Genomic DNA, 16,684 nt, shown 5'->3' with positions numbered 1-16,684 from the left:
TCCCATGATTGCTCACTTGTTCATTCTGGGCGTTTGGCGTGGAAACGGGAGCGATAATGCGTTTGACTGTGATCTGCCAACTAAGGGAGCCTGCAGTTGTGGGTTTGGAGGCGTGTGTTTAGATATGGATCTCTGAATTTCTAACGTTGCGGTCGGTGCGCCTTCATTAAAATGGCACTTGCGCAGCAGGCCCAGACTTTCATTACAGGAAGTGAGATAAGTTAGGAGAACTATCGATCTCAGATCTGTTTGTGTGTCCATTTTTGTCTTTTTCTGCGTCTTTTAAGTCGCTAAAATATGTTTAAACTAATTCAAGATTTTTTTCCTGTGAGGGTGAGGATTTGAATGTCGAATACATTTCCCAAAATGCAGCAGTGTGCATAGTGAAGGAGGAGGGAAGGAATAAATGATCAGAACTGTCCATCATCAGGTTCTAGAGGAGTTCTGCCGAAAATTTCCCATGCATAAAGGCTCCTGAAATTGAAAAAAAAAATTATAGCATAGACATTCATATTTTATGCGGTTTTTTTTTCTCAGTGGCCCTGGATATCAAGATGCAACCTGGGGCAAAAAGAAGATCAAATGGCGATTGACTTGCAGCATCTTTAATGCTGGGCTTCGCGAGGTCTGCTTATCTAACCAATATTTGCAGGCTGGTTCAGCGCGGCGCTTTGCTGAGTCTTAAACTGGCCGTAAAAGTGATAAGTGGGTCACACTTCGTATGAGCTTGTGTCATGAATTAAGTTCTCGGTCAATAAAAACCGGAGGTCAGATGATGTAGGCAGTTAAAAAAAAAAAAAAAGACGATTAAAGCGATCGACCGACCGAGCAACAGAGGCTCTCTGCGCATGCGCGTTCTTATTATTTTTTTTTCTTATAAGTACTTATATTTATATATAATTTTGCCACTCGCTCCCCGTCACCCCGCCGCCGTCCTTCGTCACCTGGGGGTCCGAGTCCCCCTGCGCCCGGGAGGAGTCGCGTTCCGCGCGCGCGCGTGCGTGCGTGCGCTCGCGCGCGCGCGCGACCGGAGCCTTCGATAACGCGGAATACATTTCGGCGATGTCGTGCGAGCGCTGCCGACGTGTCGAACTTCAACTCGGCGCCTCGTACCCGTTACCGCTCCGTCGGCTGGTAATGAGCAGTTATATATAAGATGCGAGATAGCACGCCTGCTTATAATTAACCGCGCGCGCGCCCTGTTCATTAATAATAATTCCCTCGTAGACCGAGACATTATTTGGGGGTGGCTGAGTGGCTCCCCCTCTCTCCCTCTCCCTCTCTCTCTCTCTCTCTCTCTCTCTCTGGGAAGGCGGACGCGAATCGCCCCTCCTGCCAAGTCCCCCTCCAGTCGCGGTGCGTGGACGCGCCTCCGGACCTCCGGGACCCTTCCTCGCGGCTTGCGGAACTTTACGCCCGTGATATGTGCTTCACTTGCCTGCGCGCAACAGTGAGGTAGTTCCCGCGCCCGGCTCCAGCTGGGGAGCGGGAAGGCTCGGCGCCACGTCCTTTTTTTTATTCGTTTTTTTCTTATTATTATTTTAAAGTGGATTATTTGCACAGAGAGATGCTTCTGCTCCCGGTGCTCTGGTTTTTATCCCACGCCCGCGCGGCGCCCTCTCTCACGGCCGAACAGATGGACATGGGGGTGGTGAGTGCTTCTAAGCTCTTTTCCTCCATCGCTCCTGTCTTCTGAAGTGCTGGTGCAGCTGCTGCAGTGGCGGCGGAGGAACATATATACATATTTACATACGTATATTCATACATACATACATATATATACATACATTCATAAATTCATGCATACATATATACATTCATACATATGTACATTCATTCATACATACATACATACCTATATTTATACATACATACATGCACTGGGGTCTCTGTCCCACAAACGAAGGTGTACAATGCTGGAGCATCAAACGTTTGTACGTTTGTGCGTAATCGTGTCCAAGTCAGCGAATTCGGGTACTTCTGTATACCGGGAAGACCCAAACATCATGGGATTTACCCTAAATTGCAGCACTTTGCATTTAACTGATCAGTTGATGCGTCCTCCTGATGGAGACCTGTATAAATATGAAATATATGATCACCGTCTGGATGCGCTCCGTCACCCTTTGCACCCTTTCCCCGCCTCACCGAGCCCTGATCCGGCACCAACCACGTGCATGGAGACGTGGAACGGCGTGGAGGGTTAAATCCCCCCGCTGAACTTGAATTAAATGCGGGGTGCCTTGGCATGGCTGCATCTAAGCTGCCCTGGGGGGGTGCGATGTGTGAAGCGGGAGAGAAAATCGCTCTCACGTGGAACAATGGCATCTTGGAGTTACGTCTCTTTTTCTTTTCGAGAGCGGGACATTTGTTTATGTCTTGAAATGATTCGAGGTCTCTGGGTATGAAGATGAGTCTGAGATAAACGAGGTGAACTTAATAACTTTGCATTAATGTGAGCAGATAGAATCATGCAGGATCAGAACACATGGACTTCACACATCTCTGAAAACGAATACGTTCTTTATATACGTGCTTCATCGGTCTAACGAGTTTTATCGGGCTAATTTGATTTAGTCAGTCCCGATGCCTGCCACTTACGATACGTAGCTCTCCAATAACCAAGTCCTGCTGGAGTAACCGTGACTGGCCCATCCGGTCCCATGGGTTCCCCGGAGAGTTCTGTTGGTGTCGGCACCCCAGTCTGGTCTCATCATGGCTATCTGACCAAAGAACTGGGGGTGCTCAGCAGAGTGGGTCGCATATGCATGATTGGAGGGGTGGTGTGTGTGTGTGTGTTACTTGGATAGAATTGATGGGCTTGAGCTTTACAAACTCTGATCTTGGCAGGCTGTGGTGGCAGGAGGAGAAAGAGCAATGGACTGCGTGGAGGTGTGGTTTTTTTTTTTTTTGGGGGGGGGGGGGGGGGGGGTTAGGTTAGGCTGCTCCCCTCCCTGCGCCTGGTCTGTCCGCACCTGCGACACTCTGCAGCGTTGGTCCACCTTCACTCGTCCACAACTCCGAGCTCCCAGCTGCTCAGAGTGGCCCTAGAGACCATCAGGCTCTGGAGTGCGGGCGGAGTTAATGAGGAGGAGTCGAGATCTGAGAGCAGACGAGGAGCCTTGACGGGCTAATAAAAAAAAAAAGAGAACGTTACGAGCTCGTCTTGCGCACGTGGTAGTAAAAAAAAAAAAAAATAACGTCCCGATTCACGTCCTCCAATCGCTGCACAAGAACGAGTGCCCTGAGATGTCGGACATCGCACCATGTGACCCCACACGATGGAGGACGTGGTGAGAATTCCAATGAATTTGCTGTGTTTGATGCGCAAAAGAAACATTCAACCTTTTCGAAATGAAGGAATAGGTTTGATACGGGTTATTAATGTAAAAATGTGTATTGCTCTGATTCATAACTGAAACCCTGGTATCGTTCAAGTCTCAAAACAATGAAACCAACAAGGGTCTACGCCGGAATTTCAAACCTATTTATGGATTCTTTATATGGAACCACGTAAATAGACCTTTCCCACAAGGACACGTTTCAAGGACCCCCTTAAAAAAGGAAGTTACAGGAGAGGCCATAAAGGGAAGGGGCTTATAGGGGCCGTGTTGTAGGCACCGGTCTTATAGACGCGGTTACAGAAGAAGGTGTTATAGGAAAAGAATGTGAGGCCTTTCATGGCAGTCGTGGCTGTCCAGCGCGGCGTCTTTCATTTCTTTATATTGTGGCGCCACTTTATGGAGTGACGTGCGCAGGATGTTAACTGACAACCTAAGCCTGTCATCTACGGACGGTTGTTATTACGAAGGCGTCGTTTCAGGGGGAAAGGGACATGCGATCTCTGCGGGACGTCTTCTGGCCCGGCTTGACGGGCCATTGCAATCACACGTCACCAGCCGGTCTCTCTCCGGGTTTTACGGCCATTTCGTCTAATGAGAGCACCATCTGGACCCACCGACGGCTGAAGTCTCAAAAACGGTCCCCCTCCTTCCTTTGTCACGCTGCTGATAAGGCCCACTCCACCGCGTTACTGCTAATAACACGGGGTGGGAGGGGCCAGAGTGACTGGCTGACGTGGGGCTCCAGGGAAAGGTGAAACGAAACGAGAAGGAAAGGGGGGAGGGAAGTGAGGAGGACCGCGGCGAGCCCGAAAAATCAATCGCGTCGGCCTGTCTAACCACGCTAATGCTCGGGAGACGGATCGGGGGGACGGGGAGCTTCGCGCCTAATCGAGTTCGCCACCGTCTTGTGATTGCGGGGTACGCGTCTCTTCCCTTCACCTCCCCCCCGTCCTTCGTCTCCCTCAGCATCTTCGCTCCCGGATGCCACGCGCCGCCGTTTGTCTGATGCCTGTCCCAGTTTCGCTCGTGTGCTTTTTGGACCGCTGTGACCTCGTGCCTGTCACTTGGGGCTTCATATTGAGGGCGTGAGGATTATTTCGGGAGCCACGTCTGCGGGAGGGTGCCGTGTAAAACCGGCAAATAAATTACAGAGGGAGAGAGGGAACAGGAACGCGGAGATCGATATGACAGCCGGAGAGACGGGGACCGAATATCTACGTCTGTCCATAATCCAGTAGCCACTACAGAAGAGATCGTGTGATTAGTAGGGTGAAGAAAGTGAAGAAAGTGAAGTGATTGTCACATGTGGTACACAGCAGCACAGCACACGGTGCACACAGTGAAATTTGTCCTCTGCATTTATCCCATCACCATGAGTGATCAGTGGGCAGCCATGACCGGCGCCCGGGCAGCAGTGTGTGGGGACGGTGCTTTGCTCAGTGGCACCTCAGTGGTGCCTTGGCGGGTCGGGATTCGAACCGGCAACCTTCTGATTACGGGGCCGCTTCCTTATCCGCTAGGCCACCACTGTCCCAACGGTGGTAGTAGCCTAGTGGGTAACACACTCGCCTATGAACCAGAAGACCCAGGTTCAAATCCCACTTACTACAATTGTGTCCCTGACTCTGAGTGTCTCCAGGGGGGACTGTCCCTGTAACTACTGATTGGAAGTCACTCTGGAAAAGGGCGTCTGGTAAATGCTGTAAATGTAAAAATGTGCTCGGTGAGGAGGAGCCATTTGGCTTCAGGAGACTCATTGGCAGTCCTGTCACCTGTAGGCCACCTGTGGGCGCCGGTTGACCCCATCACGCCGCTGACTGACAGCCGCATCTCTCGGTTTTGGATGCAGACCCCCCCCACCACCACCACCTGACAACGCCGACTGACTAAAGCCGCGATTAAGGTGTCACGCCCCAGAGCCGAGAGGCAATTTGTAGCAGTAATGACGTGGTGGTCTCCGCCGGTTCCTCGCGTCTCTTTAAAACACTTCGGATGATTGAGTGTCTCAGGCAGGAGTTGTGTCATTTATTTCTGGTTTTAGGAGAACATTTATCTGAAGGAACTGGCTCATAATTCGGAAAAAGGGGAAAAAACGAGAGACCACCGCGCTGCTTGCCGCGAGGTTTCAAATGTCACGGAATGCAGAACGTAGAAGCGGAAGACCAAACTGTGCGGTCGGGAGAGCGAAAAGCAGCAGAATATGCTCTCCCACCCCATTGGCTGCTTCTGACTCCGCGTCCCCAAGAAGTGAAACCCCAAATCAGCTCCATGTGGCTCCCGGGCTTATTTTAGCCGCGGGGTTCCCACCCCACCCCCCCACCCCCCCCCTTCCTTTCCACATGGACACAGATCAAGGACGTCCGTGCTGTCGCTGTCAGAAAGGCCAAGCGGCGCCTGTAATTACCGCGGTTTTCTCGGAGCGGGGCGTGTACGTCTACAGATAGACGAGCGCGAAGCGCCACGCAGAACGGCCCTGGAGCAACAACGGGGCTCCTCGTAAATTGCTGGCAGAGTTTGTTTCAACTCTGGCAGAAACAAATGTCTGGGAGGGAAATGAGAAGAAAAATCTCCCACCCCCGGCCTCCGCCACCTTTTGTTCTGAGAACGTGGGGTGCAGGCCAAATTATTTTAAAATGGCACCCTGTTGCTGATGGTGGCGACAGCCCCCCCCCCCCCTTTTTTTAATAAGTTTATTGGCGTTCCAGGTCGTTCGCAGTCCCGCGCAGCAGGTGCTCGCATTGCTTGCCGCTCATTTGCATTTTGTCTGCTCCTAACGAGATGAAGCAAAGCGGAGAGAGTGAGTGAGAGGACGATCGAGGGAAAGAGGGGGGGGGTAAAGGTTTGCACAGATGCAACGACTTGGAGGAATGATTTTTGGGAATGGAGGCTGTTTGATGTGGAGGAAAGACTCCAGTGACGTGGCTGCTGCCGCTCCGAAGGACGAAGGTGGAGTCGTCTGATTGTTTTTCAGCTTAGTTCATTAAATATTGGGGTCTGACCCGCCATATTGCCTCCATGTTATGCATCTCCAATAGGAATCTAATCTCTGGTGTCTCGTTAACACTTTATCTTAATTGAATGCAACTTGTTATCATTTTTCAGAAGAAAATTATTTTTTTGGAATCACCGAAGGTGATGACTAAATGCAGAGGACACATTCCATTGTGTTACCGTGTGCTGTGTCTAACAGTGACAGTCACCTTCACTTAAATGAAAAAAAAAAATTCTCATGTGACACGGAATTTAAATCGCCGTTCGCCTGACTTCGGCACGTCTTATCCTTACCTCTCTGTCCCCTCGTCTGTCCAACTCTGCCCTGTGTCCTGACTGTTCTCTTGCGAACGATGACATCTGTGAGTGTCACGTTTTTTTTTTGGCTGACTCGCCCACTCCACCCTGCTCCGCGTTTGGGTTTTTCGTCTCCACCAGCACGCGCTCTTCTGTTCGTGCGCACGTAATGAATAATGAACCCGTGGTTGCAGATCGCTGATGTTATTTACCATGGATACGGTTAATAACGTCTGGAAACGTACAATAAGCATGATCTGAAGCACAGATTATTAAGATGGGACTGGCATGAGATCTTGAACATGTTCTCTGGGGTGGAAGAGGAACTTTTCCTTACAACTCTCCTCTTCGGGCCAGAGTGGGTGGAATGCCAGTAGGAAACGGATTGCATTCACACAAGCTTTAATTAAATCTTTAATGCTGCAAAAGCATCTCGTTCACTTCTGGCACTTGAGCAGCGCGTTGTGAAGACGCCGCATGTACAGGGGAGGAGAATCGCGCTCTTTCATGTTCCTCACATACAGCTGTTGTGATAAGGAACATGTTACTATGTGATACCTAATGGGTTACTAATATGTTTAAAGCGATTTGTTCATTTACTTGGTTTACGGAACAGACACTGGCGTGCAGCAAAAAAAAAAAAAAAAATCTCAGGTCCATCTTACAATTAGACTTTGTCTGGGGAGTTTGGGGAGACCTGACATCTGAGCCGACGCCGACGTTATCAGGGTTACCCGGCAGGTAAGATGTGTGTGCTGGATTCGCCACTGCCATCAGTTTCCTCAGGCTCACCGTGCAATCATGTCTTTGACAGAATTATTATTAATCGGGTGCATACCAGCAAGATTCGAAATAAAAATTCGTTAAGTTAAGACATGAAGCCAAAGCTTTTTTAGGATTCTAATTTTTTCTGTGTAGAAGAACACAAGAAACACAGACACAAAGCTTATGGGTCCGTCTAATAACTGTAATGCTATCCATCCTTTAATGTCCTCGATCACTAAATTTTGCATGACCTTGCGATGCCAAAATGGTATTTTTTAAGAAAGTATTGGATTAGTGTGTGTTTGAGAACTAGAAGTCACCTTATCGTACCCTTGAATTGCTAAAATGAAGGTTGTAAAATAAGTGGAAAGCGTCCTGCATTACTCTTGCCGTTTTTGTTTGTGCACGATTGCAGATTGCTGCATAATATATACTGTATTTTATGTCCCGTGGAAAAGGCTGTTTGTCAAAGGTGGGGACAACTGCAATTACTTTACCAAGTCTTTATACGCCTCTTATCTTTCTTCTCCTGGTCATTCGGAGAACAAATGAAAGAATAAAAATAGCATCTGTGCATGTTCAGGATATTGCAACGAGGACCCCGAACAGCCATTACGTGCTACGCACAATCAGCCACAATATTGAAACCCACTAGTGGATGAAGTGAATGACATTGTGCCTATAATGGTCAGTCCAGATCCAGAGCTGGGCCGTTCAGCAATGGTAGATGGGAGGCCTGGTCCGATGAATTGTTTCATTCTTTTTCACAATTTAGAGTACTTACAGTATTAGTTAATAGCGAATTATGTTACTAGCGAACAAACCCCATGCATAGGGTGACCAACACAATATTTGGTAGGTGGCTGTAATGCAGAAGCTGATCAATCTATTTTTCATAGCTGTAGTGTTCACAGCCGTATAAAATACACAATCCCAGCCAGACGATGAACCCAGCGCAACATCATTAAATGTGGGTCACTTGTGAATGGTCAGCACAAGGCTGTTATGATGAATAGATTTTTGTTTATAGCGTTGTTCGACGGGGTCTCGCTTTTGGCAAGCCCCCAGGGGAGAACTGGCCTTGCTTGTAATGGATCTAGCCCCTTGATAAACAGAGTCTACCGCCATTGTACTTCAAAACAACACCGGCGCTGGTAGCAATGCAGACATCAGCCACGGCTGAATTTACATCTGCCAGGCCATCCATTATTGTTTCCTCGCAGTGCAGGAGCACAGCAGAGGGGGGCATAAATGGGGACGAGTCGGGGCTGACAGCTTTTGCAGAATTGAATTTGGTGGTTACCGAGGTTCGCAAAACAGGAGACTCGGGCAACAAGTGCTTTTTTTTTTTTTGTGACCGATTGACTTTGAATGAGGCTCTATTCTCAATGGAAAAAACCCACAAACGTGAACCCCACCCAACTGGTCTGTGAAACTGGCTCCATGCAGTAAAGGATGATGGAAACCCTTGAACAGGACTTCAGAACCCTTTAGGCCCCTGCTATCGGCGAAGTGTTCAAATTGAACCCAGGAGAACTATGGGTTTTTGCCTTTGAATGCCAAGAGAAAGGCTTTTAAAGGGGTTCTGCATAATTCCATCTAGAATATATCATGACACTTATTTTCAATTCCTTGCCTGAGTGACAATGAAGCCTCAGTGGACTTTCACAAGGCACCTCTGAAGAGCTCAATGTCCTTATAAAAAAAAAAATGGTGTGGATACACACTCACCATGCAACACACCTTCTGCTTTAACTTCCTCATATATATGTTTTGCACCCCCATGATTGTTGAGAGTAAAACGCCATTTGGGGCTTTGCCTCAATCTTCTGAACATTGCCTCAGTAATGGGAAGCGGGGCACTGCGCCATTACGTGGGATTTCACGTCCTGCTATCTTCACCTCCCTCCTCATTTACCCTTGCCGTGGTTATTAATAAACCTTCCCCCAATTCTCCCCGGAATTAAACGCTTCTGTATCACCAAGTACCAATGCACAACACTATGAATAAATTACGCGGAGAGACACCGGTCGTGGCATCATCAAAGGAATGCTATATATATATATATATATATATATATATATATATATATATATATATAATTTTACCAACACACAGTGACTGTTTAATGTTAAATAAGTGTACCATTTGCTGGATAATTTTATTGGTTTGTGCAGATCCTGCCGCCTGGAGTTCCTCTTCTGTTGACATTTCCCATATGCCACTCCCTCTTGATGTCACGGTTGATTATTAGTGCCCTGGGCCGTCAGGAAATCTATCAGTGCTGCCAGGCTCTGGCAACAGAGCAGCCTTTAGCTGCCCAGGTACCTGCATGGGTCAGAGAAAATTGGTTTATGCAAATGGGGAGATGTTCTCAACCGTGTATCTGGCATCTCGTATTTTGCATGCTATGAGTGCAGCAAAGTTGAAAAGATGCTTTTTAAAATGAGTTAATCTACCATTAGTCTAAATGTCATCAGTGCTTCTGCTGACATTGTTTTTTTCACTTGTCTTATAAGAAGACTGGAACTGGAAGCATTAAAAAAACATCTTTAAAAGCCTTTTAAAAGTTGTAGTGCAGCCCTTCCATGTTCAAACCCCAATATTTTCCTTCCAGGTTCACGCTGGATCATGTCTGCTGCACATTTGCAATGGTGCTGTCCTCTGGAAATACATTCTTTGGAAGATGGTGGCCCTGGGTTTTGTTTCTGTGTATCTGTGCCTTACTAATTCCTGATGACCAATAAGTGATGCTCAGTGCCATTCATCCAGAGAAGGGAAGTTGTCTCTTTTTTTGGGGACAAAATTATGGCATTGGGTTGTTTTTCAGGGTTTGGGCTTGGCCATTAGTTCCAGTGAAAAGAATTCTGCCTGCTTCAGCATAGGAAGACATTTTGGACAATTTCATGCTCCCAACTTTGTGGGAACAGTTTGGGGACTGGCCCTTCCTGTTGGCTCAGTTCAAAGAGAAAAATAAAGTTGTGTTGTAATGAAAGTGAAGTTAATGAAAGTGAAAAGTGAAAGTGATTGTGATACACAGCACAGCACACAGTGCACACATGAAATGTGTCCTCTGCTTGTAACCATCACCCTTAGTGAGCAGTGGGCAGCCATGAGCAGTGTGTGGGGACGGTGCTTTACTCAGTGGCACCTCAGTGGCACCTTGGAGGATCGGGATTCGAACCAGCAACCTTCTAACCGCTAGGCTACCACTGTCCCTGGTAAATACATATGGCCTCACCCAATAAAGCACCTTTGTGAGGAAATTGAGCGTACACTTCAAGTCTGGTCAAAAATTCTTATAAACACACTCAAACATACTCAAATTCCACTTTATTTGCTGTTCATGGCTTAATTTGTACTGTAAAGATGTCTCTTTTTAGAGAAAAATAATATTTTGAAATAGAATTCATCGGGGGGTGCATAAGTATTTTTTTCTCCTCAACAATGATTAGCAGCTTTGTATGAACATTAAATAAGTTCTGATTCAACCTGTGCCAATCTTTTGGACACAGGAAATAAATTGGACAATTGTTTCTGCTAGACCTGCACCCATGTACGTAGGAGTCCTAATTACATAGTACCGACATGAAACCGAGGTCATACCAAGCGGGTAAAAAAAAAAAACATTCAAAACAACCTGGTCTGTGATGCTCCGGATGAGGGACGGCTGAAATGACAGACGATACACCGTAGATGCCGACTCGACAGCCTCGCGGTGTACAGCTTTGCCGTGGCGGCCCGTGGCGTCAGGGTCTCAGCAGCAGGGCTCCGGACACATGAGAACTTGGCTAATTGGCAGCGATTAGCAGCCCAGCCTTGCGATGGCTGGGAAAATGGAGCTGGACAGAAGTTCGCGACCCCTGTGCCCCGTGTCAGGATATTTCCGTGATGCCGCGACACGGGCGCGTCCCCATCAACGGATTGCCCCCGACAGGGAGAACCGAGGTGTGATTGGGTGAGGAGACGTGGTCAGACAGCAGGGCGAATTGATTCGTTTTCCCCTCGCAGGAGCAGTAGGACATTGTTTCGCTCTCTCTATCTCTCTCTGTCGACATTTATTTGAAACTTTGATTTAGTACCAAATAACAACCCAGTCGTGAATCCGTATCAGGTCAGGCTTGAGCCAGCACACAACATCCTTTATAGATTGCTGTGTTGTGTTGAACTGTTGCCTTTTAGCCACTTTCGTGCTCCAGCTCCAGCTGTGAAACTGTTTGAATCCAGTCTTTAATCTTCACTCTTTCCTAAAGTTTGCCATTAACGTACAATGGCCACGTTATTGTACTTGGATGTCTGTCTCAGCTTCCTTGGGCATGCTGACGTCTCATTTACATTTACATTTACAGCATTTATCAGACGCCCTTATCCAGAGCGACTTACAATCAGTATTACAGGGACAGTCTCCCTGGAGCAATTTAGGGTTAAGTGTCTTGCTCAGGGACACAATGGTAGTAAGTGGGATTCGAACCCGGGTCTTCTGGTTCATAGGCGAGTGTGTTACCCACTAGGCTACTACCACCCTAAATCTCGCACCTCTGAATGCAATTTCAGACCGAGGGCATGTTCCTGTGATGCAGGAATGAACTCATCCTGGGAACAGAGATTCCTACGGTCCGCCACTGCTTCGGTTCAGGTGCCACAGGGGGACTTATTATGAAAAGCAGTCTGTTCGTGGAGAATATTATATCTGAAGAAGGCTGATTGCACAAGCAACCGCTAAAATATGTCGGCCGCGGGAAAAAAGTAGGAAAAGTAGTGATGAGAGTTCAATCTTGAGAGTCGAGAAATGTCGAGAGTAGAGCTTCTTTGAGCCAGCTGTTGCCACTCCTGGTCACGGCAGCTCAACTCAGCAGCCGGGGGGGGTACAGCTGTCGCCATGACAATAAGGCCACAGACCGGGAAAGCGGAGATGGAATTCGTAATAACACTGTACAGGAATAACTCGGGCACAAGGGCATGAGGCGACCCGGACTCGCTCGGGCCGAGGGGCTGCAGAGAGATTTATGGTGTATAGAGAACGAACACACACACATATATATATATATATATATATATATATATATAGGCATGAACACACTCAAAGTCACATGAAACAAATAGAAGAGACAAATGCATACAGTCACATTCATCCACACTCACGCACACTCTCAAGGGCATGCAACACTGCACAGAAATTTATGTTATATACACCCTCACACACACACGTATTTTACACATGAAAGACTGCAGAAACAGTCTTCCACACTCCTGCTGCACCCTTGCATTAGTATTCTCATGAACTGCAATTTTTGTAAATCATGATTATTTGGTTGTAGTGAAAGTGTAGTGAAAGCACACGGTGGCACACACAGTGAAATGTGTCCTCTGCATTTATCCCATCACCCTCGGTGAGCAGCGGGCAACCATGACAGGCTCCCGGGGAGCAGTGTGTGGGGACGATGCTTTGCCTTGTGATGAGAATACAGCACTTTCAAATGAAACCTGCTTGTTCGAGTGATTCAGATTTAGCTGCAAGTTTTCGGCTGTGGAGGAAGTTAACCTCTATATCCACTGACTCGGGTTAGGTGCGCTAACCCGGCTCTCTGAGCGATTCCGATTCGGTTATGTCCCCATCTAAAGGAACCTCTGGATGCACTGACTTGTGTTAGGAGCACTTACCTGGCTCATTTGATTCAGTGCAAAGAAAATGTACGTTACACAATTTTGCAATTTAAAGTTTGCAATTTACACATGGTGTAGTTAGGACTCAATGAAGATTCACCACTCCTCAGTTATTGAATGGATCCGGGTCATGAATCAGACAGCACTAGGGGTTTGAACATGTGACTTTCTGGTCTTTTGGTTTATAAATTGAATGTAACATAACACAAATAGATTCAGCATTAATGTCAAAAGAATTGTTGCGGTTCTTGTTTCAGATCACAGATTAAACCACATTCTCACACACACATTGGTTTACCAGAACTGTCCTATGCACATGCATTCGAGCGGAGAACTTGGTTACTTTTTCTCTTCCTGCCTGGAATGTTCTATCGTTCCCTCTGACCGACAGTGAAGGGTCTGCGAGGCTATTTAGCTCCTCCCACCCTCAGTGGCATCTGTAATAAATAGCTCAGTGGGCTGCTCCGCCCGGCTTTATTCTCGCTCACCGTTCATGTGGCTTGGACCGTTGCCATACCAGATTGGTGCCCAAAAGGCGACCAAACATCAAACGCTTTGTGGGGTTTCTGACGCAACGTTGGTAGTTGGATTAAAAACCAGCGTCTCGTAATTGGTTCTGACATCCGCTCTCGTATGTTCTCTAACGTGAGCCGACTCTGTTTACCGCGAGCGCTCGCCTGGCGGGCGCAGGACGTAAACATGCACATGCACGCACAAAATGAAACACTCAGAGGAGCTCTGATGTGGGATCTGAGAGGTCTGTCTGGGTAAATATTTGATCGGGCGGCATTGTGAGAAAACCAAGTCCATTTTTGGTTCTGTGTCCTAAAGAACAGTCTGCGTTTTTTTGCTGGGTTTAAGAAAAATTCGTGTCAAAAAGTTTGAAGAAAGAGAGACGATTATAGAACCTTGGATGCTCCCCAAGAAATATATCGGTTGGTGGGGATACGGTTACTCTTTTCAGTTCAGAAATGTCAGATACACTAGTTTGCCAATCAAAACTTTTGAATTAAATCAGCATCATGAACAATGTAAATTAGAAGTAAAGACAACAGAGAAGCAACTTTCCCTCAATGTGTTTTCCATACATGAAAACACGTGGATGCTCTACAGTTTGGTTTAAATATTTGGCCATAATTTGGCCATTAAAATTAAAATCTGCATGTTTTCTTGTCTACATGAAACATTTTTGGACCATTATCACAGTACCATGTGTGGATGGTTGGAAGCTTTTAGTTGGCCATCAATTCAGTCGAATTCATTGAGGGAATGTGCCTCGATGAATTATTTGAGGGAATGAAGTAAAATTTGGCACTGATTATTGCTTGGACTCGAACATTACATTTTTGTGGTCAAAGGTAAAAGTTCAGGGAATGTCATAGGACACAAACAATTTGGTATGAACAGTCACTGGGACTCAGAATAGGTTCTGGTTACGATTTGGTGCTAAAGGGTCAAGGTCGGTTTCGGTTGTCTACAGGGGCTGTTTTGTGGTTTAACCTCAGCTGAGTTGTGTTGTGTGTTTTAGATCTGTGCTGGATGGCATGTAGACATTCAGTGGCAGTTTCTTTTGTTCCCACTGCAATAAATAAAAGCCCGTCAGAAAGGTGTGAAGAAATGATGAGGGATTGATGGGAAGAAGGTTTGTATGGTGGCACCACCACATGGATGATCTGGGTTCAGTTTCTATCAAGAAAAAAACAGTGACTTGTACCGGAAATGTCCCCAGAGGTTGTTGAAACAGAGGTTGCCAAATGACCCTGACCTGGATCAATGATCCTTTAGGTTCCTGAGTCTAAATCAAAGCTTTTTAGGCTCTTCCTCTGCGCTGACAGCTCAGGCCGTTCTTCTGTGCGCCTCCCTGAGAGGCTGCAGCTTGCGGCGCAAAACCGCACATCGACCCACATCAATCAATCGGTGCAGAACTTAACCAAGCCAGTTAGTGGCGGCGCAGAAGAAAGGCCCATTTGAAGGATCGGCCATATTGATTCCTCTCAGTGTTTTTAATGAATCAACTGTCCGTCGTCAGCGAGGGGCGACCACAGGCACTTAATGGAGTAAGACTCCCATTAACCTCTACGCGCTGGTGTACCTGGCGACACGGATTCGGAGAAAGTAGTCCCTCTCCGAATCTCGCCGTTGGAGACTATGCCGTCACATCATCCAGAGGGTTTGTGGGCCGATTTGGCACATTTTTTTAACCATGTGCAATGCCGGCAAAGCAAACGCGGGCAACCAGTAAAAAGCGGCGCGTCATTGACCCAGTTCATAAACATCAATGCACACACCTCTTCAGCTTCAGCAGATCATATCCCAGGGATACGTTTATGTGTGCTTTAATGTGCATGGCAGCCACACAAACGCCCACGCCCCACCGATCACACACCTGCTGGATGGCGTGGCATCGATCCACCGGACCCCACCGACGTCGGAAGTGCTCGTCTCTGGTGTCCTGACGAGCTCGTCAGGAAGGGCCTGTGTGTCTGAAACCTGCCGTCTCTCCCCCCCTACTCTTCACCCTGCCGCTGCTTTTCGGCTGGTTTCAACTGAGCCTGTGAGGGAGTGTGTGTTTATGCGGCTGTCACGTTGCACCATCATGTGTGTTTTTTAACTTTTTCAGCCATGTATAAAATTGGAAGCGTATCGCATGACTTTCAAGCAAATCGCTCCCAGCATTGATGGATCAAGTTGTATGTTGCAAGAAGTGATGTTAAATCATTTTTCTGAGTGTTTTAGATTTTATCATCATTAAACCATAACTAATGCAACATATTATTCGCACAATGCGTGGGGTTTTTCGTGGGGATTAATCGTGATTAATTCTAAAGCTTGTTATACTATTTAAAACTGTAACAGAGACAAGAGCCTCAGGCCATAGTGGTACGCTCACATTTCATTTTGAAGAATCCCATGCAAGAAACATGTTTAGTACTTTTGGAGCAGGAGAAGGTGAAGTTTTTTTTTTTAACTTCATGACTGCTATTGCTGCTTCATCAGATGCTCGTTTTAATTAGAGTAACGTATGGAAGGATATCCAGGCTGAGTTGTCAGTCCGTGAAACGCTTTCTTCTTTTAATTTGCATTGGTCTGACAAGACCATTGTCCCCGTGTAAACTTGGAGAAGACACGAAAAATGTCTCCAGCTGAAGGTGTAACAGCAAAGTGGAGGTGCTTTGTGACTCACCCACCCGTTCACTAGGTGATGAGGTGCTACCACGCAGTACTGCACCAGAGAGGATTATTGCTGTGCTTGTTTCACTTTGTTTCATTCAAATTAAACAGGGTCGTTCTGAGCACCCCTGTCCAGACACCCTTTACACATATTTGGTCCCTGTAGTTAATTAAAGGTCCCCTGACATGAAAACTTCTTTTTTGCTTTTATATCGGCCTTAGTGGTCCCCTAATACTGTATCTGAAGCCTTGGTGCAGAGTTTAGCCAGTCACACAATGAGATTTCCCAGGACGCGCCGTTTCGGTGTCTGTAACTTTAATTGCTATTGAGGAGGAGAGAGGCGGGACGAGGAGGAGGATGGCCTATAGAAGATGAGGCATTCGAAGCATTCGCAGAAATGACGTCATCAACACCATTCACCAACCACAATGTTTGACACAGCTCGGAAGT

The 16,684-nt window shown here is 47.1% G+C and overlaps 1 protein-coding gene across 2 annotated transcripts in view; it reads left to right on the top strand.

Annotated features, from left to right (window-relative positions):
• Positions 1-1,408: 1,408 nt before the first annotated feature.
• mmp17a (matrix metallopeptidase 17a) overlaps positions 1,409-16,684 on the top strand; it is a 62,929-nt gene continuing 47,653 nt past the window's right edge. Inside the window, exons 1-2 of one of the 2 annotated variants that reach the window (XM_028974655.1) lie at positions 1,409-1,455; positions 1,564-1,651. In XM_028974655.1, coding sequence (XP_028830488.1) covers positions 1,424-1,455; positions 1,564-1,651 — 120 coding nt within the window. In that variant the 5' untranslated portion in view covers positions 1,409-1,423. The remainder of the gene's footprint in view (positions 1,456-1,563; positions 1,652-16,684) is intronic. The other variant, XM_028974656.1, reaches the window with a different exon arrangement.

This window comes from Denticeps clupeoides, chromosome 3, assembly GCF_900700375.1.
Source record: "Denticeps clupeoides chromosome 3, fDenClu1.1, whole genome shotgun sequence".
Lineage (NCBI taxonomy): Eukaryota > Metazoa > Chordata > Actinopteri > Clupeiformes > Denticipitidae > Denticeps > Denticeps clupeoides.
Note: the sequence above shows the minus strand (reverse complement) of the source record. Positions and strands in the feature narration are given on the sequence as shown.